This window comes from Paroedura picta, chromosome 3 (genome assembly GCF_049243985.1).
Source record: "Paroedura picta isolate Pp20150507F chromosome 3, Ppicta_v3.0, whole genome shotgun sequence".
Classification (NCBI taxonomy): Eukaryota; Metazoa; Chordata; class Lepidosauria; order Squamata; family Gekkonidae; genus Paroedura; species Paroedura picta.
This window is the reverse complement of record NC_135371.1, coordinates 35,915,988-35,943,471: the sequence shown is the minus strand read 5'-3', so window position 1 is coordinate 35,943,471 and position 27,484 is coordinate 35,915,988. Positions and strand designations below refer to the sequence as shown.

The window sequence follows — 27,484 nt, the reverse complement described above, 5'->3', positions numbered from 1 at the left end:
AGCCTGCCACCGGGCTGCGGACCGGGGGTTGATGACCCCTGACTTACAAGGACCCCATGGAGAGCTCAGATTTGACCTGTTCCCCAGCAGTTGCATTGGTTGCTGGATGAGTTCTGGATCAGGTTTCAGGATTTACATGGTCCACAACAACCCCTGTAGAGTTCTTTGCTCTGCTGGTTCCAACCTGTTCATGATCTCCAGCCCTAGAGAAATGTGCTTGGTCTCGATCTCAGCTAGAGCCTTTATGGCCCTGTCTCCAGCCTGGTGCAGTGAGCTGCTAGGAGAAATCTAGGCCTTTTTGGAACTGTCAGAGTTCTGAATGGCCTGTAAAACGGCACTCTTCCATGAGGCATATGGTTGAAACAAAGACCAACACATATTGACATCAAAATTGGGCCCCCTGTTCCTCACCACCCATCCAAGCCTGGGTTGTAAACTCTTCTGATTCATCTGTGATGTAGCATGTCTTTTTTTAACTGATTGTTTGAAGTGTAATTGGTTTATATTTTATGTACTGAAATGTAATTGTTGTCAGCTGCCCTGATACTTCTGCCAGAGAGGAGTGGCCTAGAAATATAATCATCATCACTATCATCATCACTAAACATAAGAAAGCTCAAGATGACAGCTCACTCCCTGCATTATTGACACTCCCTGGGGGTGTGCCACCATCAGAGAGAGAGAGAGAGCACTCTGCCAGTGAGGGCCAATCAATTCAAACTGCACTCTGCCAGTGAGAGTCAGTCAACTCAAATTGCATGCAGATAACTCACTCCCTACCTGATTGAATCCTCTGGAAATATTCCCCCAATTGGAGATTGCCCTCAGCCAGGAGTGGCCCACCCTGGTAGTTTAGCCCTAATCAGGAGGGATTCAGCCAGGAAACCTAATAAGGAGTAATCTCTCTGCCTCCAACTTCCTGCCAGTTTCAGATGTTTGCTGGGTACAAGAGGAGCCCTGCTTCCAGGAAGTTGCCTGGGCCTTCTGGCCTCTTTCAAATCAGAGAACATGGGATGGGGGAGAGTGAGCTGCCTCCTGGTGCAGCATCTGTAACAACCCGCTGAACTGAAGAATGTACAGACTGAAAGGTTTTCAGTTCTTTAAGAAAATTTTGCTATCAGTTGGTCTCTGGGGAAAAAGTCACTCTCCCCAAAATTTCCCCCTTTTCTAAGCTCATTTACGTAATTTTCCTACAATACTAAATGCATACAGTAAGACCTGAGGAAGTCCACTTGTTTTCATAACATTCTTTCATGTTGTACCATCGAAGAGGTGAAATCATAATTTAAAAGCTTGTTTTATGTTGGCTATTACAAAGTCCAGGCTCCACAAATCCTTTGGCTCAGTTTTACTTGCCAGTCATTATTTGTGGTTGCTGCTAACTTTCCCTTCCACTAAATTTTGTTGTCAGTACAAAAAACTCCCTGCATTACCCTGAACTATATGGGACATCAGGCAGCCCTCCTGGAGTGGTTTAATAAGTCTGTGAGCAGGTGAGTTGGTCGGCGTCAGAGGAGGAGGGGACAATGAAGCTTTAATGGGGTTGAGTTTTGATGTTTAGTAGGATTTTTAAGATGACTGTGACCTGCCACAAGTTACTATGTGAGAGTTGCAGGATAGAAATCAAATCATAAATAAATTTTAAAATGCAGAGAGAAGAACAGTTATTTCCTTAGCCTCACTGTAAAAGGTTGAGTAAGAAGTTCATTACCCAAAGTGTGTGTTCACTGTATGTATGCATGCATGCGTTTGTTTGTTTGTTTGTTTCATGCCACTCCACTCAGGTTACAAAGTGTCCAATAAAAACCCCAATAAAGCCCCATTAAAACAGGACAAAAACCATAGAGCAACTGGCACAAACATGGCGGAATTCCATAATATTTCAACCCACAGCCACCTCTAGTGAGGATGAAAAGCGGAGCCAAGATGGTAATGACCTAACTAATGCCTAACACCAGGGAGGATCCCAACTGATCTTCCTCACTGCCTCAGCCTCAATCATAAACCTGGCGAACGAGAATAAACCTGTGGAGAATGGGGGGGGGGGGGGTGTTAAAAGAGTACAGCCTTTGTTTTGCCTCCACCTGAATCCTCTACATAGGGATATAGCATAAGGAGCCTGAAGTAGCAGGAAGAAATCTTTCTGCAGGGCAATGAGATGGAAGAGCTCTCATATTTGCTGAGTAGACATGGATTTATGGGACATATTTTATTTTATTTGCTGAACTACAGAGCATTTTGAACAATCAAGGTTCTGTAATAAAAGACATTTTTCTTGAGGTTATGCAATAAAATAAGTATGTCAGGTTTGAAGAAAAGATGAAATAATATTTTGGCCTTGCAAGGGCCCATTTTAGGCTTCTGATATGAAACAAATACCTCTTCATACAAGACATGCATAATTATGTCAAAGGTTGGCAAAATTAACCATCTAAGCAGAGGGCTGTGTTTGAATCCAGTGTTCTTAGTATTGAATAATAGGTGACTCTCCTATTATGAACCTATGAAGCTGTTTTATACTGAATGAGACCACTGGTCTCTCAAGGTCATTCTTACCTAGTCAGCCTGGCAGTAATCTTGTCTGGAGGTGACTGTTGCATGGATCACTGTGGCAAGGTGTTCATTATCTACTATGTAAACCTTTTAACTTAACGAAATGGAGATAGAACTTGCCCAGTAGACCCTCTGTCACTGAACTCATAACCTCTGTTGGCCTCAGAGATCCAGATTGGCCCAGGTATATTATGCACACATTGGATAATGCACTTTCAGTGTATTTTAGAAGTAAACTTTCCTCTTCTGCACAGGAAAATCCAGCTGCACAAGAACATTAAAAGTGCATTATTCAACATGTGCATAATGGGACCTGGTTGAATTTCTGCATGAGGATGTATGAATAAGGAATTAATTAGGATATGTCAGTTGATCTATAAAGTGGTGACTATAGTCAACTATTTTAGGAAGGTGTAATTTAGTTAGCATTAGCAAGGCAACAGATGTGTTAAGGGCAAGAAACGTGAGTTATTGTATAAATTAATGCAATTTCAAAGTATTGTAAGCAGTTATTACAACTATGATGTTACAAAAATGTGAATAGTAATGAAACTGAGTAGTTACCAATCTTGTGCAACTGAAATTAAACAATGCATACATGGCTACAATAAAATATGAATACTTTTGGCTGTAATATTATTAGGGTTGTCAGTTGCTGGGACTGGGACTCCTGTAAGACAACTGAACAAGGAGCCTTCATGCCTTTCCTGGCTATTAGCTGATGCAATTAAAAAGGCAAGCCATCACTTACACGTCATTCATGACTATATGGAACATTTGGCCTTGTTGGCAAGTCCGCATCCCTACCCTGCATAATTGAATGGATTCTATGGTTTCGTTGTCCTGTTGCTGTGCTGCTGCTTCTTGGCTTCTTTGTTATTCTAGGACAGATTGGTGGAATTACGTATCTGAAGAGAACTCGAACACCAATAAATATGCCTAGCACAGAGTGGTCAACACTGAAATGTTCATGTGCTATAAATGATCTCCTGGGTGGCTGAGATGATTACTTCTTACTCGACTAAGTCTGATACAAACTTGTTTTCAGTACCAGGGTTTCTCCTTAGAAACTGTGTACTCAATGAGGACAGTTCCTTTATCAGTGAATATCAGAGGCCAGAACAGTCCTCTGGTTCACTTGAAGGCCAGCTGTTCTTGTTTTAGAAATTAAATACTGGTCACAAAGATGTATGGTATTTTCATGGAAGGCACCACAAATTTGCACATTTATATTAATTGGCTGTATTTAAAGAAGGGTTTTTAAAAAAATCCCATGTGAACACATGAAGTCCCACATATTGGCATGACGTTGAGTCTTCATTATCTGCTCTGGCTTGCAGTGTTCTCTGAGGTCTACTCCTGCCACCTAAGGTCCATTATGAGAGCTTGTACATACTGTTAAACTGACCTATGAGGCCCTCTGCTTTTCTTAAAGAATACAAATGGTGGCCTGTTCCTTCACAATGGCAAGAAGGTGGTAAATCTGTGCCATTAATGTGCCACTTCAGATAAAAGATGGGGTTTACGTGATGGAGTGCTGCTCAGCACATACACAAAAAAGTTATATAATTGGGAATTATATCGGGAAGAGGGCTAAACTTAGCTTTACATGGAGGAAAATTGAATTATGAGCTCCTGCTTGCAGTCTGATCTGACATAAGATTCATGTGCACGTTTTACCACCTCCTCTGCTGTTGTGAGAACTAGGTTAATGATTCAGTAGCCATCCGTTTGGAAACACCAAGTGGCTGTATTTTGGGTTTTGCGTTTCAGAATTAGAAAAACAGAGTCCAGATGTTGACTGGCATTCCTTTGGATGATGCTAATTCAGTTTCTGAATGAAGACATTATAAAGGATTTATGGAGCTGTAAAGAAGCATGGCATGTTCAAGTCTCCAATACACTAAAGCAATTTCAGTTCTCTCACCACCCACCCCAGACATCTTATTAATTTATATTTTACATACTATTTTAAAATACTAGAGCAGAGCTAGTTCTGGAAAGTATAATCTAGGTAGGAGTTTAAAATAGAAATGAATAGATCCAAGAGGGAAAGTAATGATTTATTTTTTTTTAAATGTTATTACCAGAAATGGGCTCTGCTGCCAAAATCAACCGGTTTTGTTCTAAATGGAGAAAAATACAGACAGATTCAGTGAGCATGAAAAGCATGTGAAAAATGCAGCTGAATAACAGTAGTGTTATAATAGTGTTTTGTTTTTGTTCTGTGTGGGATGGGTGCCAAATTGATACATCCGCCAGGGATTAGCAGTATTCAGCTGGATATAAAAGACTGTAAATTTGGATTTGGAAGCCTAATACATTGTGCAAGTATTTCTAAATGTATCCTTTTCATAGCTTCTGTGTGTGACAGTAGATCTGTGTCTTTGGTTTACTAGTAGGTATTTATTTCTTCCCGTGTCCCTATTACTTGGTGCTTTTATTGTTCATTTGCTAAGCTGTTCATGTGACAAGAAGTAATAGCTGAATTAGGTTTTATTTTTGATTGTTTATGTTTATATGCTGCTGCCCTTTTAAGACTGAACTATGTGGCCTTCTGGGAGAATGGAGATAGCACTTAGCAGACTTCAGTGATGAAGTGATGAGAATTAGCAGGCTTCGGCATTTGAAGTAGGGTATAGCATCCTCAAGTCACCCATTCTTGTAGTGTTTAACATTACTTTTTATGCCAGCAATACACTAGAGATGCGCAGAACATAAAGCTGCCTATAATACAGACTTTTTCCATTAGGCAGTACAGTTTCAAGTTTTATAGGGCCCAGCCTCTCAATGTCTGCATGTTTTATTATTTATTAATGACATATTATTAATAAATAATAAAACATGCAGACATATATATATATATATATATATATATATATATTAATATATCCACATTTCCGAACACCTATATAATTAAACATCTCAACACCTACCCTGAGGCATGGAACCAGTTGAGTACAATGGGGTTGAACCCGTCTAGTTGAGTCAAATGGGGTTCGGGGGGGGGATTAAGGTATTTATTACTGAGCCTCATGATTTTATTGTGGTTTTATTTTCCTGTTGTAAACCACCATGAGCCAACTGGGATGAGTGGTCAACAAGTCTAATAATAATTTTAAAAATCATTATATTTTTGGTTTTGACAGTATTAGCAATAATAATATCTATTTCTCACTGAGCCTTGGGATGGATCACACAATGACAAAAGTAATGATAGACTGACTTTCACAGATATGTGGAACATATAGCTGCTCCAGGGCTCCTTCATCCTAGCCCTCTCTCTCTGACACACACACACACACACCCCTCTCCCTGCTTCCCTCTTGCTTACTTGACCTCTCCCCTGGTCCCTCCCCCTCCCTCTCAGACAGACACACACAAACAGAGACCCTTTCCACCCATTCCCTCTCCTTCCCTCTCCCTCCTTAGCTCTTGCAGCAGGAGGGCCACCCTCTTCTGTGGAGTCCTTTGGGCATCAGCTGGCTCCACGGCCACCTGAGCCTCCACCACAGTCACCACCTCAGTTCCCCCAGCCCCAGCTGCCTCCACCTCCTCTGCCGGCTGCCTCCCTGCCTCTTCTGGCACGGTCCCTGGGGCGGGGCTATGGACATCATATCCATGCCCATTTCCATCCCTGGGGGTGCACCAGAAGATATCTTCCATATCAACAATGCCCTTGTGAACCTGTGAGCCATACTGTATGTTCATTTACTTACTACTTTGCAACAAATACATTTGGGGGAATTGTAACATTTTCTGTTTTTCTATTTTGTTTTTGTTCTAGAGTAAAGAGATTGGTCTGCAGATGCATGAAGAACTCCTGAAGGTCACTAATGAGCTTTACACTGTAAGTAATGTGACACTGGTAGTTGCAATGCTTGGGACTAGAATAAAGATTTTAAAAAAATGTAGATTGATTATTACGTTAAACCTCTCAGACTGAACAAGCCCTGTCTTCTGATGCAAAGTGAGTGTTCCACATTTTTTTTAAAATTTGATCTTTTTCATTTTGCTTGATTAGATGGTAGGAATGGAGGATGGCATTTGTGCTAGAGATACGTCATGGGATTTGAGCATATATACTGCATACAGTACCCAGCTTGCTGGGGGGTAAACGGTAATGACTGGGGAAGGCACTGGCAAACCACCCCGTATTGAGTCTGCCATGAAAACGCTAGAGGGCATCACCCCAAGGGTCAGACATGACTCGGTGCTTGCACAGGGGATACCTTTACCTTTACCTTTACTGCATACAGAAGAAAATAGTTCTGTGTAACTAAGAATGCTGGCCCATTGTAGTCTTCGTCTACAGTTGTTTGGGCTTCATCTTCTTATTCCTCTCCTTAATTTCTAGTAACACTTGTAACTAGGGCCAAGTACTGTTCTTGGGAAGTGTTCTGAATTAAGGGTGAGGCACTGGCAAATAGCTTAACAACAATATAATGGAATTTATTTCTTACAGCTATTCTGTCATGATTTTAATTATGTTTTAATCTTGACTGGCGTGAAGTTGAGGGTTCCTTTTGAACACCTCTCCTTTTGCAATAAATTTTTGGAGGGCATTGCATTCCCATTATCTTAAAGCTACAGAAAAGAGACTGAAAGTGACCGTAAATGTTGGTGACTGGTAGAACAAGATGGGTAGCTGTGCTAGTCTCTCTATAGCAGTAGAAAAGAGCAAGAGTCCAGTAACACCTTAAAGACTTTAAGGTGTTATAAACTTTCATGAGTCACTCTTGAAAGTTCATGCCTTGCCACAAATTTTGTTAAGTTTTAAGGTGCTACGGGACTCTTGCACTTTTCTGTTGTTGGTGACTGAGGTGCAATGTAAAATACAGATGTTGCTAATGGCAAAATTCTTGGTGCAAAGTTATTGCAAAATTATGACAAGAATACTCTGCTGGAAAAGCTACCACATTATATTTGCCAAAACCTCATGGTGAACAAAAGCTGGCATAACAAAGCAGTAAAGGCATTCTGAGTTAACTGATAAGGAGGTGAAGAAGACCCGGAGACAGGAGAGAAGATAAAGAATGAGATTTGTTGGGTCCTATCAGTGGTTCACAACTCTATGTGTATAATGACTCACAAGTCTAAATTTACCTGTTATATGTCCCATCCAAGTCTGTCCCAAGGATGTTTTGGTGCTCTAGACCAAGCTTTCTCAACCCAGGGTTTCTTGATAGCCCTGGAAGGGTTTATTTATTTATTTATTTAATTATATTTACTAGCTTCAAAGCCTGTTCATACACAGTTATGCTTCCCAACCATATTCTACATGGTCACACCATTTGGGGGATGCCTAGAACAATGTTTCAGTGTTTCTCAATGGTTAAAAAGTTGAGAAAGGCTGCTGTAGACAAATTGTGACCTTTGCACCCAACTAGTACAGCATGTTTTTCTACCATGTCCAACCACACTTGAGAAACCAGCTAACATTGTACAAAGAGCACTGCTACCTCACTATGAACTTCAAACATGGCATATGTAGATTACATTCCAACCTTTGACTACCTTCTAATACCGCTTTCCAGGTTATCCCCTAATTCCCCCCATCCATGTTCTCAGAAACTCATTCTAGTAACCACCAGGATGTCTTTTACTTGATTCTTCATCAACCTCCATATGCAATGAAAATAAATACCAACTAATTCATGATATAAAATAAATGACTTTCAGGGTCAGGGCTTATTTTCTAAAATACATGTCAAAGCCTAGCCTCAAATTAAGCATTGAAGTACTGAGGGCACTTCACATGTGATGATTTTTCCTGCAGAGATAACTATTCTTATGGGAAGTTGTATTTACCTGTCATTTGTAGTCAAGTGTCATGTTTTGCTTACTGAGATGCCACAATTGGTTGTATTCATCATATGTATCAGCGTTTGTTCTTTCTTTACAAAGTTGAAACATTAATGCAGGTAAATCACATAACAATGGCCTAGTTTTCAACCACAGTACAGCTTGGTGTGATACAAGCTGTGAAAACACCTCATATCTGAATAGGAATAGTAAGATGTCTCTCTTACAGCAACTGAGTCCACCATAAAACATATCATGCATAGGGAAGAAGGAGTTATAACAAAGAACAGTGTTCACAAGACTCTCCTTGAGATTAAATACCTGAGATCAAGGTCCTTTCTTTCTCTGTCATGTCTTCTGCCATCCCAGCCAGAGCTGAAGATTGAGGAAGTATGTTGAGGAGCTACATGAATATGGCAGAGAATGACGAAGGGGTTGGCAGTGAGAAGCTTGGTGTTGTGCACTTCCTACTGTAGGTAGAGGGCAATGAGATGCTGAATGGGGCTGCCCCTTTCTGTCTCCTCTCGTTTATCTATGGTGTGTTGAACTACTCCTGCCAACTCTCCAGTCTTATTTCTTTTGAGTACTTCCCCTCTCATTATTGTTGCAAAAGAGGTGGTGACCGTGTGAGAAGTTGGTGAGATGAGAGAAAGAGGACAAAGGGCAGTACTGGTCATTAGGGAAGGCTGGCCTATGTCCCACTTTGGGGTCCTGACCCACAGATTGGGAAACACTGGTCTAGAAGAGAGTACTGTCAAATTCTTTAAGCAACAGGAGATGCTTACCTTGCAAGATTTCTGTGGTGGTTATGATTAAACCTGATAGAGGCATGCCAGATGCTACTAGACCAAAGTTTGATAACAAACCTTGTCCCACAGCATGTTAAGACAGGGAAAATAATACAAAACCCAACATCTAGGCCAGATCAAGACTGCTGGAAAGCCTGGTGGAAGGTTGAAGATGACAGTGTTTTCCAAAGTCTCTTAGGAGAACATCATAAAATGGCCTCAATCTTTTCTTACAGTTTATTATTTTCTCCCTGTTACAAACCTCCCTGTATAAATCTCATAAATGGCTTATTTGTGGTGTATGGCATTTGGAGCTCATTTAAGAGGCTGAGTTTATGGTTGGCTGGGAAACAGATCACCCCTTTCATTAATAGCCACATCCAATCAAAACATTCAAGGTTCTTTCACACAAATAAAGCCCACCACATCCCCTTTTAAACTCTCCTTGGCGTGTACAATATATAGTTTGTATATAATGTAGAAACCTGATTATTGGCTTATGTGTGGGTCTCACAAAATCTTCATTTCCTCTACTTTCTTCCCTTCCTGTGCTTCAGTCTAGTTCACAAACCTAAGCAATGCTGAATTGGCTTGAGATGTTGGCTGTATTCAGCCAGGAGAGTTAACTATGGTTAAGTTAAAGTGTATGCAAACCTGGCTTGTTGTTGGGCTTGGGTATGTACCTTGCTGCTCCTCTTACCCCCACTGCTAATTCTTGCCCATAGAATAATGGAAGGATGAATGACATGTCCAAGCCCAGAAATAAGCCAAATTTGTTTCAGTTTAATTTAATTTAAGTTTGCCTTCTATTAGGACATAATATGAAGAATGGTGTCCAACTGGCTTAGGTATCATACAAGGTTATGTAATTTATCTCTCTGTGCATTCAATCAGTATGCAGAACATATATAGAAAGCCGGATTAGATTTGGAGTAAGGCGGAGTGAAAACTGATGGGAAGTAACAATTTGAGATATGCAGATGACTCCACATTACTGGAAGAAACTATCAAAGACTTGAAACAACTACAGATGAAGGTTAAAGCAGAATGTTCCAAAGCAAGTTTACAGCTAAACATCAATAATAATGACTGCTGAAGAATTACACTGCTTTAAGGTTTATGGTGAAGAAAATGAAATTGTTAAAGATTATCTTTTACTTGGCTCATTCATCAACCAAAAGGGAGGCAACCAAGAAATCAAGATCTGAAATCAAGAAAACCAACAGAAACATTACACACAAGGAAAAAGGTGACTCAAAAGGCTTCTAGGAAATGATAAGGAGAAAAGTGATCTTAAAAGAAACAGGAAAAAACTGTCAGTGAGAGAGAATAAAGTGAAAAATAAAGGCATGCAAACAGAAGCACCATGAGTCCAGAACCAATGAAAAAAAAACTTGCAGAAAAGCCCTGGAAGGGTCAACCATGAAGGAACGAGAGAAGATCTTTAAGTTCTATTAGATCTGTCAGCCGCAGTTGACATGGTCGACCATGAACAGGTAGTGCCTCGCTGTGACGGGGATAAGGGGCACAGCTCTCAGCTGGTTACTCTCCTTCCTCCACAACCAGACCCAGAGGGTGGAAGTTGGAGAGGAGTTATTGGGCCCTTATCGGCTCCCGTGTGGGGTCCCTCGGTGCTCTCTCCCACGTTGTTTAACATCTTTATGCACCCTCTGGCCCAGCTGGTAAGGAGTTTTGGGCTGGGGTGCCATCAGTACACTGATGACTCCCATCTCTATCTCCTCGTGGACAGCCACCCGGACTCTCCCCCGGATCCATTTGCCAGATGTTTGAAAGCGGTAGCTGAATGGCTCAAGCAGAGTTGCCTGAAACTCAACCCCTCCAAGATGGAGGTAATGTGGTTTGGACGTAGGGGAGCATGAGAGGAAGCGTGCTTATCCTCCCTGGCAGGGACGCAACTTAAAATCACGCGTCAGGCCAGGAATTTGGGGGTGACTATTGATGCCTCCTTAACACTTGAGGCTCAGGTCAAGAAGGTAGCCAGCTAGGTTTTTTACCATCTGTGCCAAGCTTGGCTACTAGCCTGTCATCCGAACACATGGCCACAGTGATCCTCCGACGGTCACCTCCAGAATAGATTTCTGTAACTCACTCTATGCTGGCCTGCCCTTGCGCTTGATCCGGAAGCTTCAACTGGTACAGAATGCAGTTGCTAGGGTCCTCACTGGTACATCTTGGAGGGCCCATATCCAGCCTGTGCTGCGGCAACTGCACTGGTTGCCGGTTATTTTCTAGTTGAAGGTTTTGGTTTTGACCTTTAAGGCCTTACGCGGTCTGGGCCCAGTGTATCTGAGGGACCGCCTATTGCCCTATGCTCCCCGCAGGGCCTTACGCTCTGTGGGTACAAACGTATGGGTCATCTCTGGCCCCAGAGAAGCGCGCCTGACCTTGACCAGGACTAGGGCCTTTTTGGTCCTGACCCCGACCTGGTGAAATGAGCTCCCGGAGGAGCTGCAATGAGCTCCTTGCGGGAGCTCTCAGCGTTTCGCAGGGCATGCAACACGGAGCTCTTCCGCCAGGTTGTGGGGTGAGGCCAGGCCGCATGGAAGATCTGGCCCCCCCTTACAGCGGCAGTAGCGTACTCCATCTGGCAGTCTCTGTCCTCCCTCCCCCTTGAGTGGGTTACCAAGGGATAGAGTAGATATGACCTGAGTTTTTACCACATCTTGTTCTATTATTTGGGGATTTATGCATGATATGTTTTATATATGTTTTATTGTATGGTTTTATTGGGGTTTTATATGTCTGTAACTCACCTCGGGCCTCCAGGGAGAGGAGAGGAATGAATGAATGAATGAATGAATGAATGAATGAATGAATGAATGAATGAATGAATAGTAAGGATGTGTTGGTGATGACCAAAATCAAGATAATTCCTAGTAGTATTTCCCATTGCTATATATGGATGTAAAAGTTAATAATGAAGAAAGCTTACAGGATGATAGTTGATTCATGTGAAATGTGGTATTGGAGGAGAATTTTGTGGACCACAAAAAAGACAAATAGTGGGTTCTAGATCAAATCAAACCAATGGACTCAAACTTTGTTCTGTTGTGACATAGTTTAAGGATTACTTACCTAGCATAGATAAATAATCCTAATACTATGTCACATTAATTTTGTTCATGAAGAACAAGAAAACATTCTTTCTACATGCTATATTATGACAGCTTCTTTTACTTTACCGTGTGCTGGGGTGGGGTGGGGGATAGCAAATTGGAGTCAGAACTGGAGAAGCGAAACGTATTACCTTTGACAGGGAGAATAAGTCATTTTAATGGCCCTTATACCATTCTAATTGCACTGCTTATTGGTTCTTTTAATACTGAATTGTAGAAAACAAGGCAACTCTCTATTTTATTTTTCTATGATGAATTCCCTAAGGCCGTTTTAGAGAGCTTTTCTCTCTCACTTTCAGAATACAGAACATTTATATGGCTTTTGGCTTCCTGAAGGATACCTAGCAGAAGGATAATGCAGACAATTTGTGAGGAGAAAAGTTTTCTGAGTTTCAATATTCCTAATATGGCCTAATCAGAATTAATATCCAAAGTTCAAATTTATTTATACAGTCACAGACCAGAGTGAATTAATACTTAGACTCCAAGCTGTATTAATAAACTAGCTGTTGATAGCCACCTTGAAGAAAGGACACATCATAACCCACTTGTCTTTTTAGCAGAAAATGGTCCAACCATGGCACAGGTTGTATATAATAACCCTATATAATAAAATTGACTTTCTCAGCACAAAAAAATATACCGTTTTCATGCATAGGACCCAGAACAGACCCATGGTAGACCTGTAAAGGGTTATTCCAGTTAAATTTCAGCCACCCTTAATGAGTTTAGCTTTGCTCATTAAGAAGGATGACTAAAATTTATCAGAGTATCTAAATCCACTTCAATCAGGATAAAACCTCAGTGGGCATTGATGAACCTGCATTCAGTGTAAACTGATGCTCTTCTCTCACTCCTTTAATCTGAGTTGTATTGTAAAGTATGAACACAGGTTGCTCAGTGCCTTACTACAACTGTTGATATACTCACCTTTGGATACCTACACATTGGGGGGGCGAAGTGCACATTGCTCCTTTCCATTTTTTCCATCGCCTTGGTAGTGGGGTAGGGGGGTGGGATATTCTTCCGCCATGTTGGGTGTTTTAAAGTCTTTTAATGGGGGTTTTAATGGGATTTTAAGACAGTTGTTACCCACCACGAGCCTGACCAGGGAGTAGCGGGATATATAAATCGAATTATAAATAAATAAAAATAAAACACATAACACCAGCACTGGTTAAAAGGATCAAGAGTGTACTCTGGCCCACTGCTTCCCACTCCCACATCTGCTTGTAACTACAGTTATAAGTATGGGATATACACATTCAGCATTTGACTCCTTTCTTCCATATGCATGTTTTCAAACACATTGATTTCACATGAGAGCCCAGCATTTTGTTGTGCTTAGTGTGTTGGTCTAGCACCTGGAACAACTGGGCTTAGGTCTCTGCTCTGCCACGGAAGAGGCCACCCTGGGCCTGTCACAGTATCACAGCCTCACCTTTTTCAAAAGATGTTTGTTGTGTGGAATGGGGTGAAGGAGGGGGAGAAAGTTGTGATGAGCAGCTTTGGGCAGAAAAGTGGGCTATAAATGAAATAGAAGCGCTTAAAATGTATTAGGTGTACTTCGAAAAACGTATGATCAGATCCTGATGGTATGCCTTTGTAAGCAAAGTGTTTTTACCATGACTGTGAGTCAACTCGCAAAAAACTTCTTCCAAGGCGATGCAGTGAAATATTTGCCATTTAAAGGTGACATGTAAAGGGCTGGTGGTGGTTGTGGCTGAGCTCCCCTGGGCAATTGCCGTGATGAATCTGCTGTTAAAACTTATATAACAATTTTTGACCTGTTTTCGTATGTTGGAGGCTCACTGGATTTCCTTTCCATAGGTGATGAAAACCTACCACATGTACCATGCTGAGAGCATCAGTGCCGAGAGCAAACTGAAGGAAGCCGAAAAGCAAGAGGAGAAGCAGTTCAACAAAGCAGGGGACATTAGCGTGAACCTGTTGCGGCACGAGGATAGGCCTCAGCGCCGCAGCTCTGTCAAGAAGATAGAAAAAATGAAGGAAAAGGTATGCGGGGAGAAAGATTTTCTTTGTGACGGGCAGCATGCCCTTTGCAAGTTCCACAGCCGGATGCCAATGCCAACCTTTAGAAGTCTCCCAAAGTCCAGGGTTTGTGGCTGATGCTAGTTGGCCCCTTGCATAAGACATGTATTTCTTGGATTGAATTTGAACAGCTAGGGATGCCTCCTGCTTGCTCTGACACTTATGTGCAGCTTCACTGAAGATCTCTTTGGGATGGCTGTAGAAGAGTGTTTTTCTCTGTCGAGCTTGTTAGCGGTGGAGAAATGCCAAGAAGACAGCAGGTAGCTAGAGCTCTGAGTCAATCAGTCAGGCACCTTTCAGCAAGAAGCAGAGCCCGAGGGCACATTGTGGAGCACTGCCACAGAGGGGGGGCTGCATTACATCATCACGGCCTGATGTGCTTAGCCATTACATTGCCCAACGCAGGAAGAGTTGAAAAGGGCAGCTGGAGGGAAGGAAGGCTGCTTGAGAGTGATGGCTCAGGAAACAAACAAAGCAAAGCAAAATAAAAACGGTTGAAGCAGCCAGGAAAATAAAAGAAAAAGGAACTGCACAAAACATTCCTATAATATCTGCTCAGGTTGTCTCTCCCAGATCCCACAATTTAATGGCCAGGCTTCTGAGACCTCTTCAGAAGGAACTTAGCAGTTAATTACTGTTTGCTACAGTAATTCTTAGTCATCCCAGCAGATTGGGCAGCATGCATGCAGGGCTAGGCTACAGTCATCTCATGGGTGATGTTCATTGCTCTGTGGGTCGCTGTGCTCTGATTCTTTAGGCTATACATCCAAAGTTTGGTCCAGGGCTTTCTTAACATTTTGGAAAATGACTACCATCCCTTTGTCAGTCCCAGATCTATTCCACACTGGCAGTGCTGTGCCAGGCTGCCACCAGGTGTTTGGGCTGGGGCAGGTTTCCCTGCCTCTTCCTGGGTCCAGATGGGGGAGCATTTTCCTTGCTCCATCCAGTCTGTTCTGGATTTATGCTTCTGGACGAGGCAGCTGGGGCAGCGAGGTTCCATTGCACTGTGAGGTCTTGGGGGCCTAATTTGTTTTGAAGAGTGCAGTATGGTTTAACACTGCAATAGCATGTTATTTCAAACAAATGCCCCCGGGTGCTGTGTCACAGCTACTTGGGGTATTTTTTGTCCCTTTCGGGATGCTGTAGTCATGGCCACGAGTGGGTAGGAGCTGGGCCAGGATGGCCAGACCTTTCCCTTCCCAAGAGCCCAGGCCTGACATAGGCCCCATCGGTGCCTGGGGCAAAAAAGGGAACATGGAATTATCCACGTTCCCTTGCCACAGGGCAAATAAGGGCCTGAGTTGGGCCAGGCCTGCGATTCCCCCAGCCCAGTGACAATGTCATGTGGAACTTGCCCCACCACTGGATAAGGCCCCAGAGGCTTTCATGCTACATTGTAAAAAGAAGAGGGCAAGGGAAGAATTTGGGAGCTTTGGCTGCACATTCCACATCTTTGCTTTCTGAAAGCACTTAAAATATTCCTGCCTGCATAGGTGACTTACCCACTATTCTCATAGTTCTCCTTCCCCAAGTGTGGTTAGGGAACTAGTGCTGCAATCCCACCCTTAAAAACACGTCTGAGTATATTGCATGAGCATGCCTCTCTTCTCTTATTCTGCACAAATTCCCCCATTCCCTTTTCATTGTGAACCCTGGCGTAGCATTGTCAGCATCATTGTGAACTGTGGTTGGAAACTACAGTATTGACATAACCCGCTGCGATACGGTTTGCCAATAGCAGCGGGTAAAGAAATTCAATAATAATAAAAAATTAAGAAGCCATACCATGGTTTGTTTTGAAAGCAAAGTGTAAGGGGAATTTGCAAAAGAAAAAAAGGAAGAAGAAGAGGGGGGAGGGGAGGTAAAAAAGAAGGCAAGAGATACTTCATAACTATGCAGAGGACATTGGCAATGTTACATCTAACTTAGTCTAAGTTTACGACTTCAGCCAAATTTGAGCCCTGTTGCCTTTGCATAACTCTTGGTAGCCAGCGTGGCCTCTTCTTTACACTGGTGTCTTTCGGACAATCCCTTTAGTGTTTTAAAAAAGAGAATGATATGATTGGGAAGCTGAGTGTACGTACAACATACTAAGAATGAAGAGCCTGGGCTGAGCAAGTATATATTTGTGATGAATATGTAGTCATTTAGCTTTGTTTTAGAAACAGTAAACTTGGGGGAGGATGCACATCACTGTGTCCCCTTTGTTTTGCTTGAATGCCGAACCTCTAGGGCCGGTGAAGCATACAGATGGAGAGTGCTGAATGGTGTGGGGTTGTCGTGTGTAATTCGAAATGGAAATTATGATCCCCTAGTGTTTGTCTGGTCATTAAGTATTGTTCTGTGAAGGTTGTGGATTAGAAATTGGTCTGCAGAAAAACTTGGAAGGATATTACAAATAGGAAGCTGAAGAGATTCTGAGGCCTCATGGAATGGAAAATTGCCTGGTAATCAGTGCTTGAGTATTTGGCTGGGAGGCCGGGTGAAGATCAAGATCTCTAGAGGGTCCCAATAAGGTGCAGGAGATGCAACCCCTTTGTTGCATGATACAGTGCCTGGCTCCCAAATATCCATGCCTGTAGCAGTGAATACCCTCAGCTGTATTTGCTTGTTGACGTGAAGGAAGAAGCTCAGTTTAGTAACACAGATAATCATATTTATGTTACCTTTCAAGGGGATACTTACCGCCTCAAGAAGGACACTAAACTATATATCTTGGCATGAATTTGGCCACAACCTTTATTAACTTGAGCGTGGCAAGCATGGAAGGTGGATCTAGCCCTCCTGCAGTCAGCTGACTGCAGGGCAGCCCCACGTCAGCATGCCCCCTCAATGGGTCCTCCTGGCCATTCAGCCTGGTACCTGGACCTCGGCCTGCTGACTAATGGGAGGTATATACAGAAAGAAATTTTCAAGCTGGTGATGGCAAAAGCTTTATTCAGAACGAGTTCTGAATAAGCTTTTGCCATCGCCAGCTTGGAAATTTCTTTCTGTTTATTCATCTTCGGATGACGGGTTGTCTCTGCTTGTACCAATTGTCTAATGGGAGGTGGAAACTGGGGAGATCCTCTGGGCATTCACCTCTGTTGGGTTTCCTGCCACCTGGAAATGCGAGTCCTCAGCCAGGCTCAGCATTCACCCAAACCCTTATGGGGGCCCCCTAACTTGGGGAGGCCAGCACGCAAACCCGGCCACCTCACAAAAGCTCCACTTCCTGCCTTCAATCCACAGGCTGTGGCAATTTTGAAGTCAAACATCAACAAACACAACAATGTACTTCTTGGGTGGGAGGGTGGGTCACCACAGTGGAGCAGGTAAGGGAAAGAGGCCGAACTGCATCATTGTGTGCATTAAGCGAATGCTTGGATTAGCCCCTCCCACCAAGCGGCTCTCCGCTGCCCCCAGAGGACATTGGCACATGAAGTCCCAACCCAGCCTCCAGGTCCTTTCATGGCAGTGGATCCCCCATGGCAGCAACAGGCCCCAATTGTAAGTCTTTTGGGGCTATTGTTCTGTAGGAGTATGTAGCTTTCAGCCTCACACCTTTTCCTTCACACTGGCCTGCCCCCAGGAGGTAACCATCGTATCTGTAAATTTGTTGTCTTATGGCTGGAAGAGCACCTTTCCATGGTTCAGAAACCTAGGAACAATTGATCAACTCTAGGCCTTGGTCCAGTTATTTGAACATATTGAGTGCCATTGCTTTCCATCTCCTTGAATGAAAGGCCATTATTTTTTGCTTGCCAAACACCCACAATTATTTCGTTTGTCCACCATACTAACTTTAAGCATGGAGCTAAGGGTCAGTGTGGCTGCCAGGGACTTCCGAACAAGTGCTTACATAATTTACCCATGCAGCACAATAAGGTTGTAAAGGGAATATATTTGAATGTTCCTCTAAACACAGCAGGGAGGAAACTGGCTCAAATAGTTATTCCTGTTGTGCTAGTCCTTTCCATTCAAGGAGTTTGTGTAGAGAGAGCTTTAAAATCCCATCCTCCCTTCAGGGTTTGTAGACCTTCCCCTGATGTCATCTCCTGGATCTGGGATTGAGAGATGCAGTGCCTCTGAATGTGCCCCATAGTAATCATCATGGCTAATAGCCACTGATGGACCTATCCATAGATAGACCTAACCCATGCATCTACCTATTTCTCTTTTAAAGCTGTTTGTTCCTGTAGCCATCGTATCCTCTGGCAAACAAATCCCACATTTTGATCCTTCTCTGTGTAAAGAAGAAAGGATTCTGCCATGTGTGTGGACCAGATGTAAGACACAGGCAAAGGCCCTTTGATTCCCTCCTCTCCACTGTGAGCAGCAGCAGATATTGGCAGCCTTACCTTTTTATGTCCCTCGGCAACTTCCTATTTCCCGTTGTCTGAGTTTACGCTTGAGAGTCAGCATTGAGGGACATAAGAGGAAAATTTGCCAAAGCCTTATTTGCTATTCACTGTCCATAAGAGCTCTGAAAGCCTTTTGTATGTCTCAGAGCTCATGCAGGAACAGGAAGAGCCAATGATGCTTGGCCCTTTTCCTCCTACTCTATTGAAAATATAGCCTTTTGCCAAATAGATGCTTCTGTTGTGACCTTGTTTCATGAGGGCTTGTGTGGAAACTCACTGGGATGTTGACTTGGGTGAGGAGGCCCAAGCTTATGCTTCCTTAAATAATAAGGATGTGTAAAAGAATATTCTTCTATATAATTTTAAGCTTGGATCTTTGTAGGACCCCCTGAAGCATATTTCTGCCCCTCAGTTTCTGTACTTTTAGAACCCGCTGCTCAATGCACTTTTACCCAATGACAATCCAGTTCTCAGCTTGCAGCAACATCAGAAGAAATGATAGCTGGCTGCTCAGCAAAGCTATCGGTTGATCACTTGTCACATATTCAGTCTGTTCTTCAGTGTACAAGAGGGAACATTTTTTTCAACAGTGAGGTTCTGACAGGATAAAAGTGCTATCCTAAATAGAGTTTTGTACATCTCTAAGTCCATTACCTCAAGTAGACCTAGAAGGGTGTTTAGGATTGCAGTGTGCTACATGAATGCTCGTTACACTATTTCACTTTCCATGGAGGACACCTTGCACAGAAAATTGTACTTTGTCAATGTAAATCTGCTTGAAAAGAGGCAGAGGAGGACAAAGAAAATGGCAAGGTAGTAGAGACGTGTGTGTAGGGGGGGGGGCAGAACTGGGCAATTTGGGGTAGTGCCGAATAAAGCTTCAGTGTAGTCATCTTCTGTGGGATGAGCGAAATGCTTTTTAAGGCAAGGGTTTATTCAGAAGAAGAAGAAGAGTTGTTTTTTTCTACCCCGCTTTTCACTGTCCTAAAGAGTCTCAAAGCAGCTTACAATCGCCCCACCCTTCCTTTCCCTACAGCAGACACCCTGTGAGGTAGGTGGGAGCTGATAGAACCCCAACAGGACTGCTCGGTTAGAACAGCACTATAAGGGTTGTGACAAGCCCAAGGTCACCCAGCTGGCTGCGTGTGGAGGAGCGGGGAAATCATACCTGGCTCACCAGATTAAAAGCCGCTGCTCTTAAGCAGTACACCGTGCTGGCCCTCACTCAAAATATAGAATTTTTCAACAGTAGGAAACACAGAATGACCACCACACACATTGCAGCATTAGATGATGATAATAATTTTTTTGTATACTGTAGACATATGCAACATATTTCAATAATGCCTATTATTTCTATGAGGCTAATTTTCTTCATGGTTAGCAGGCCACAATGTCTATGGTGGTGATTCTATGTTTCCTATTGTTGTAGAATTTAACTCCCTATCTAATATGCTTTCTAATATGGCTATTTGAAACTGCTTCTGTCCAAGTAATACACATTATTTTGTTGACTACAAAATATATGCTTCCTAGTTTCCACTTACTGATTCTCTAAATCTTAGGTGGCAAAATGTGAGACAAATATGCCAAGGTAGAATACAATACAGCAGTTTGCAGTTCTTTCTCTCTTTAGTGCTAGGCATATTCACAGTTGTTTTCTTGTAGAAAACTAAGGCATTTATACTTTTACATTTCATAATTATGCCAAATATGACCATTTTATTGTTGACTTATAAATAGTGCATTTTTGTGTTGAGGTAGCAAAATAAACTTTGATTTAATAACAAATGTTGCTCATATAACTTCTCCCCATTTTTAAAGTTGCTATCATTCCTACGCTTAAATAATTTTTTAAAAATCCCTCTTTTTTCCTGGGGGTGGTAGTGGGGCTGGCATTTTTACCACCTCCGCCAAACCAAGCTAGTAGCCCCCAGAACACCTAGCTACAGTGATCCATGCAATGGTCACCTCTAGCCTGGACTTCTGCAACTCATGGTACGCAGGCCTATTATTATCATCCTTGATCCGGAAACTACAACTGGTGTGGAACGCCATGGCCAAGATTCTCAGTAATATATCATGGAGATCCCATATCTGGCCTGTGCTCCCAGTTGAATTCCAGATAAAGCTTAAACTTTTGGTAATCACCTTCAAGGTCATACATGGTCTGGGCCCAGTGTACCTGGGAGACTGCCTTCCTGCCTATACTCACAAAAGAGCCTTACGTTCCGCCACCTCTAACTGGCTGCGGATCCCTGGCCCTTGAGGCATCGGACCTCAAGAAGGGCCAGAACCTTCTCGGTCCTGGCCCCACCTGATGGAATTTCCCTGAAGAGATCAGGGCCCTGCAAAAGGGTGCTCCTCCACCAGGCATTTGCTTGAGGCTGACCAACCCCCAAATATCCACTGGTCCCCCCTCAGACCCTCCCTCCCATGACTGTACAATCTGATCTATGTTACTGTTCCTGTTAAAATGTTCTGGTTGACATGTTATAATTGTTATACTTGTTATATTGTTATACTTTTCTTTTTAATTACTCTGTGGCATTCTGTGTAAACCACCCAGAGCCATATGGATGGGCGGTATAAAAATATAAATAAGCAAACAAACAAACAAATAAATATGAAGGCCCTAAGTGTGCCCTTTGTCCCTGAAGCACGTACGCTGGAAAAACCTTTACTCAGCCTATTCAGAGGGTAATGGCTACTGATGGATAAATTTGCTTCGTCTTCTCCCTATACTACAAATCATTTCTTCAGCTGAAATTATTTTCTTCCTTATATAAATATAATTGCTGCCTAGTGCGCCTGTTCTAAGACTTAAACTGTGGTGGTGAGAAAAGCAAAGATTGGTGTGTTATAGTCACGCTTCTGTGTTTATTGTGTCACTGTTTTGCAGAGACAAGCCAAATACTCCGAAAATAAGCTGAAGTGCACTAAAGCCAGAAACGACTATCTGCTGAACCTGGCAGCCACGAATGCGGCAGTTAGTAAATATTACATCCATGATGTCTCAGACCTGATTGATGTGAGTGCTCAAGCCATTCTTCTTCTTTAACGCACTGTTTTCCAATTCTTTTCCTGAGGTGGCAGCTGTATCTGATGCGTCGTTTGATTCTGTGGGTATATCTGCACTGCAGGTTGCCTTGCTTGTCATATTGCAGTATTGATTTACATTACTCACAATGCATTGCTAAGGCATCGAAGGTACAAATAGGGTTGCATAGGTCTGAAATACTATTTGACTCTTGCTTACATCTGAATAAGGATAATCATGTAGCCCATCATGATGGCTTTATATGAAGTTGGAAGAAGTGGGGGACTTGGACTATGGGATGCCATTGAGCAACGAGAGACTAGCAGCTGATGAAACCGGCGTGAACCCACTGAGGGGCTGGCAGCCAGGGGACATGTTTGGTTTAATTTTAGTTTAGATTATTAGATTTTTTAAACTGCCCTCCTGGCCAGCTGGCTCAGTGCAGTTTTGGGGATCCAAGATAAAGAGAGTGGAAGTAATTCTGTAGGTAAAAGATAAGGCAAGAGCAGAAGTAGAAAAGGGGGATTATATAGTAGGTATCGTGTTGAATTACCGGTCTCCACGTGGGGATTGGAGATTTTCCAGTAGTCTCTAGACTACAGAGTTTAGTTCTGGAGAAAATAACTGCTTTGGAGAGTAGATTCCATGGCATTGTACTCCGCAAAGTCCCTCTTCTCCCGAGCTCCCCTTCCCAGGCTTCCCCCACAAAACTCAAGGATTTTCATGATTTGGAGTTGGTAGCCTGAGAACCATGGACATGTAGCAACCAGGTAGGCATATAGGCAGGCAAAGTCTCAGCATGAAGTACAACACGTAGAGGACACTGACTTGAAGCGAGGAATCAAGTAATGACATTGATAATTCCCTGATAAAATGAAGTCCCTCAAAACAGGCTAGGCCGTGCTGAAAGTCAGCCATTCCTAGGTAAATGCAATACAGGTAAATGCAATATATGGAAGAATTCATATCCCCCCTGGGACAAAGTAGGAGGCACTTAGTGAGTTCAGTATAGGGTTGCCATCTCACATCTCCCACTGGCCTCACATCTTGCTGTTTAGCTGGGCTGCAGGAGAAAAATGAGGAGGAATTAGGGGGCAATTGGCAGCATCCCACTGTGATGATATCATTACTGGGGACATCATTATGTGAACAAGTCACTTATGAAGGCCCCTTTCCCAGATTAGTCTCCTGCCAGTCACCAGTCTTATCTGTGTGGGTTTGGACATTAAGATTTTAAAGGGCTTTTTAAAACATAAGGTTAGACTTTTAAAGCGCCTTTTTAAAAAGCAGGGTCAGATTGGTTGTGTGCTTTCCTGCATTCATTCATGGGATTTCAGCAAGGGATGTCTTATAGCAGGTCTTGTATGAAGACTCTGTACAAGTTTAAGTATTGCTTTGTTGCATCAAGAACGCATTTATTAATCCTCTAAATCATATTTATTGTTCTATGTTCAAATTAAAAGGTAAGTCTGAAGAGACTTTCAAGTCCTGTGGAAATTTCAAGGTGATATGGTAGATTTCTTCAAAAGACATTTTGAAAAAAATAGTACTTGTAATTTTCCTTGCTTTGTTCAAGGCTTTGCTTGTTCATACTGAGATGTGGGAAAAACTTAAAATGAAAACCTAAGACATAGTTCTTTCTCTATCGATTTGCCCCTTGAGCTTCTTATAGTCTGATCTTGACCCTTTTGTTTTGTTTTTATGGCGTTTCAGCCTTTGTGTTCCTGGAGAGCTGCTGAATGCCAGTTTATCTGTTTTGATGTCATTATTCCTCAGTTTATTTCCTTTTTGATACTTCCACTGGAGTCAGCAGATGGCTTTTCTTTCTCACTCCAGGAAATCCCTTTAGGGGACTTGAACCAAAACATCTTTGATTCAGTACAGCAACATTTGCCTAATTATATATTCAGTTTGCCCAAGCAAACAAAGCATTATTAAGGATGCATGAGCTGTATATGTGTCTCCTCATTTCAGGTCTCCCAAGAGAAGAGCTGTTTATTTGAACAAGTTTTTAGAAATGTCTTCTGCGCTTCAGAGCTGTATTGTAGGGCAGAGTTCAGTATATCCCAATATACAGAGAATATGCTCATTCCCCTAGATAGTTGAAAGATACTGTCTTGTCCTTGTAACTATCAGCTTTGAACCCTATTGTGTCCAATAAACATGGAAAAATATTGGATTACCTGAATTAAGCAGGTATTATGTACACTTTACCGCTTCTTATTTTATCCTCTGTTCACTATTTCAAGAAAAAGGCCATACCACAGTTGAAAAGTATATATTTTACATGCAGGTCCTAGATTTAGGGTTCCAGTTAAAGGTACTCGGATAGCAATGCTACATGAAATGGACCCGTCTCCTGACTTTATGAACGGGAGATTAATCATTCTAGGAGACAATAAGCTTTGTGAGAGATGCAGCAAGCGAGATACTCCTCTAATGTATACGAAGAGAGTATCCAGTCAAAAATCATAGGTAGATGCAGTTCTGAAAAATTAATTTTAAAAGTGGGATTTTTACCAAAATAAATAAAAAGATCCATAACCTACAGTCACACAGTTAATCTACGCATACACTAGGATGAAAAGCAAAGAGGTAATGGGGTGTGAAAGAGGATAAGTTTGGTTCAAAGAAAAGCTATAGTTATCATCCGATGAGTAGAGAGGAGTCTAGAAGGAGGAGCAGCCCATTCCGCAAGCTGGGTTTTATACAAGGAAGAACCAGACATGAGAACAGAAATGGCTTGTCCCTGTCCTCTTTTTTTAGCCAATTTCTACCTTGGGGCAGGGTATGGAAGCCCTGTGACAATGTCTGACAGGATTAATTGAGCAATGTCAAAGAAATGGTGGATTTGTTACTGGGCAAACTGGACTTTGACAATGAAGCCTTAATGGACTTACTGCGGAGACCTCCGGAGCTAAGCCAATGCTTTGGGTGATCTTGAGATGTTGGCCATATTTTCATATTGGCTGGGAAGGGTGTCCAGGTGTGGCAACTGTTCTCTTAATGGAAAATTGAAGTATCAGTGATTAAAGACAGGAAGAAGCCACCAGAAATATTACTTCATCAGGAAGAGACATTAAGGAACAAAATACACAGTTGATGTGAGGTTTACCCACTGGCCAGATGTTGTCCTATTCTTTTGTCTCTGTTGTGCCAGGATGGGGGGGAAAGCATAATGGCCAACCTTTTCTTTGTGGAAATTATTTGCATAACTCCTTTGACAGCCAGAAAACCTCTTGCATGCGACTGGCTTCACATAGAACCAGTGTTTTGCCTTATTTTTGACATACAAAGATTTCTGGGTAGGCTTCTCATAACCTGACCATTCTTGCTTATAGTGAATGAGAAATAAAATGGAGGCTTGCAGCTGCATTCCTCTTTGCACAGCGAAGGCTATACCTGGAGCGTACCAGCAGGGCTATGAAGATGTCTCTCTACTTGAGATCTACAATATAGGTTGTCAATTATATTAATGTATAAAACAGATTTGCATGTTTTCGTATGTTTACACATTCTGATACAGGCCAGAACAGGCTCCTCAGAATTCTTCAAATTTACATTATGTTAACCTATTTTGACGGTAATGGTAAACAGTAATGACTGGGGAAGGCACTGGCACACCACCCCGAGTCTGCCATGAAAACGCTGGAGGGTGTCACCCAAGGGTCAGACATGACTCAGTGCTTGCACAGGGGATACCTTTACCTTTACCTTTACCTTTAACCTATTTTGAAGGGATTCATGGGTCTTCTAAATCAGGGGGAGTCAACCTGTGGTCCTCCAGATGTTCATGGACTACTATTCCCATGAGCCCCTGCCAGCATTTGCTGGTGGGGGCTCATGGGAATTGTAGTCCATGAATATCTGGAGGACCACAGGTTGACTACCCCTGTTCTAAATGGCACCCCGAAGCAGACTTCGCCATTTTACGGAGTGAAAGAGAAGCTGGTCTCAATACCAAAATGGGGAATAGGGAATATGAATGAAGTAGAGATTACAGTCCTAGGATCCTAATGGCCTTGCCAGATTGCAGCCATGATTATGTTTGCATGAGCTACCATTTCTCACCCAACAGGGTATCCTTCATAGTACATAGTAGGAGTCAGAGAGATACTGCCACAAATAATTGTTAATTGGTTTTGGAATTTTATGAGCTTCATGCCAATCAGAACTGTTATAACTGTAGCTATAATTTAGCAGTTGAAGCACATGTGCTTTTAAATGTAAGTTGTAGTTGCACAGTTAGGCTTAGCCTTGACATAATTAATTTTAATTGCTAATAAAGCCTGTCTCGTGTAGAGCATGAAACATTCATGAGTAAAATCTCTTCACAGACAAACATATGTTCAGAGGAAGTGAAGGAAAGGTGACAGCAACCTGCATTTTGGAAAACACCAATTATGACTGAGGCTGAATTGAGCATCCAGGGTTTCTTATGTTCATTTCTGCAAGAACGACAAGAATTATGCTATTTCTGTTTTCAAAATGGCCTTCCAGAGAACTCATATTTATTTATCCCACCACTCCCATTGCCCAGCTTGTGGCAGCTAATAAACGTACGTCTAAAACCCCAAATAAAACTCACCAGAAAACCCCTTACAGTTAAAAACATCAACAGTCCCCAGTTCACACAGATGTATAGCTGAGTTGGTAGTAGTTGCCACTCACAACATACTAAATTCAGTCATTGGACTGTGTTGGCTCTGTATATCATACAAACCTATGAAATTCCCAGCAATTTGAAGGGAGTAATCTGGGGAAGGCTTTCACCTAGAATCTATTGTATGCCGTAGAGTCGTCGTCTTCTTCTTCTTCTCGGTCAGAACAGCATTATCAGTGCTGTGGCGAGCCCAAGGTCACCTAGCTGGTTGTGTGTGTGTGTGGGGGGGGGGAATACAGAATCAAACCTGGCTTGCCATATTAGAAGTTCATGCTCCTAACCACTACACCAAGCTGGCTCTCTGTAGCCTAGATCAGTGGTCCCCAACCTTTTTATCAGTGGGGATCGGTCATTGCTTGACAATTTACTGAGGCCCGGGGAGGGGGTAGTTTTTTGTCGAGGGATGTCGCCACCACCTGAGCCCCTGTTCCACTTGCTTTCCCACTGGCACCCCTGACTTCCTGCCACCCGCTGGGGGCCACTGCCAGCAGCAGCTGCATAGTGCCATGCCGAGGGGGAGCCCCAGCCATGGCGGCTGCTGGAGAGCACCAAAGGTGAGCTGGTGACAGAGTGGCAGGGCAGCCCCCAAGGCAGCAGCTGGGGAGGAGGATGAGGAGGAGCCACGGCCCGGTACCGACTGATCCACAGACCGATGATCTCTGTAGCCTAGAAGTAGTTGTACTTTCAAGAGAACTTCAAGCCACGCAAAGGTTGGTGTCCCTTTTATCCTTCACATCTAGTTTTCTGATTCTATCTTGATTTTGATATTCTGTTTGATTGTGTGACTATTTTATAGTGCGATTTTTGGGATTAATTACAATTTTATCAGCAACAAACAGGCTTTAAGAATCTAATATGAATTACTTGGTCTTTCTTAACAAGAGTATTTTTTCATTCATGCATATTTGATCTTAACGTGCTCTGGTCTTTCTTAACAAGAGTATTTTTTCATTCATGCATATTTGATCGTAACGTGCTCTTGAAATCATTTGAATTTCAGAACGGCACTTTATATTTATTTATTTTTATTTACTTAGATTTTATGACCGCCCTTCCCAGCAGCCAGCTCTGGGCGGTCAATGACATAGTAATTAATACACAAT

General features: G+C 42.5%; 1 protein-coding gene across 2 annotated transcripts in view; it reads left to right on the top strand.

Annotated features, from left to right (window-relative positions):
* Positions 1-27,484, top strand: part of SRGAP3 (SLIT-ROBO Rho GTPase activating protein 3) — a 229,960-nt gene that overhangs the window by 121,951 nt on the left and 80,525 nt on the right. For both annotated transcript variants that reach the window (XM_077325275.1, XM_077325274.1), the window contains exons 4-6: positions 6,341-6,403; positions 14,114-14,299; positions 21,581-21,709. In XM_077325275.1, coding sequence (XP_077181390.1) covers positions 6,341-6,403; positions 14,114-14,299; positions 21,581-21,709 — 378 coding nt within the window. The remainder of the gene's footprint in view (positions 1-6,340; positions 6,404-14,113; positions 14,300-21,580; positions 21,710-27,484) is intronic.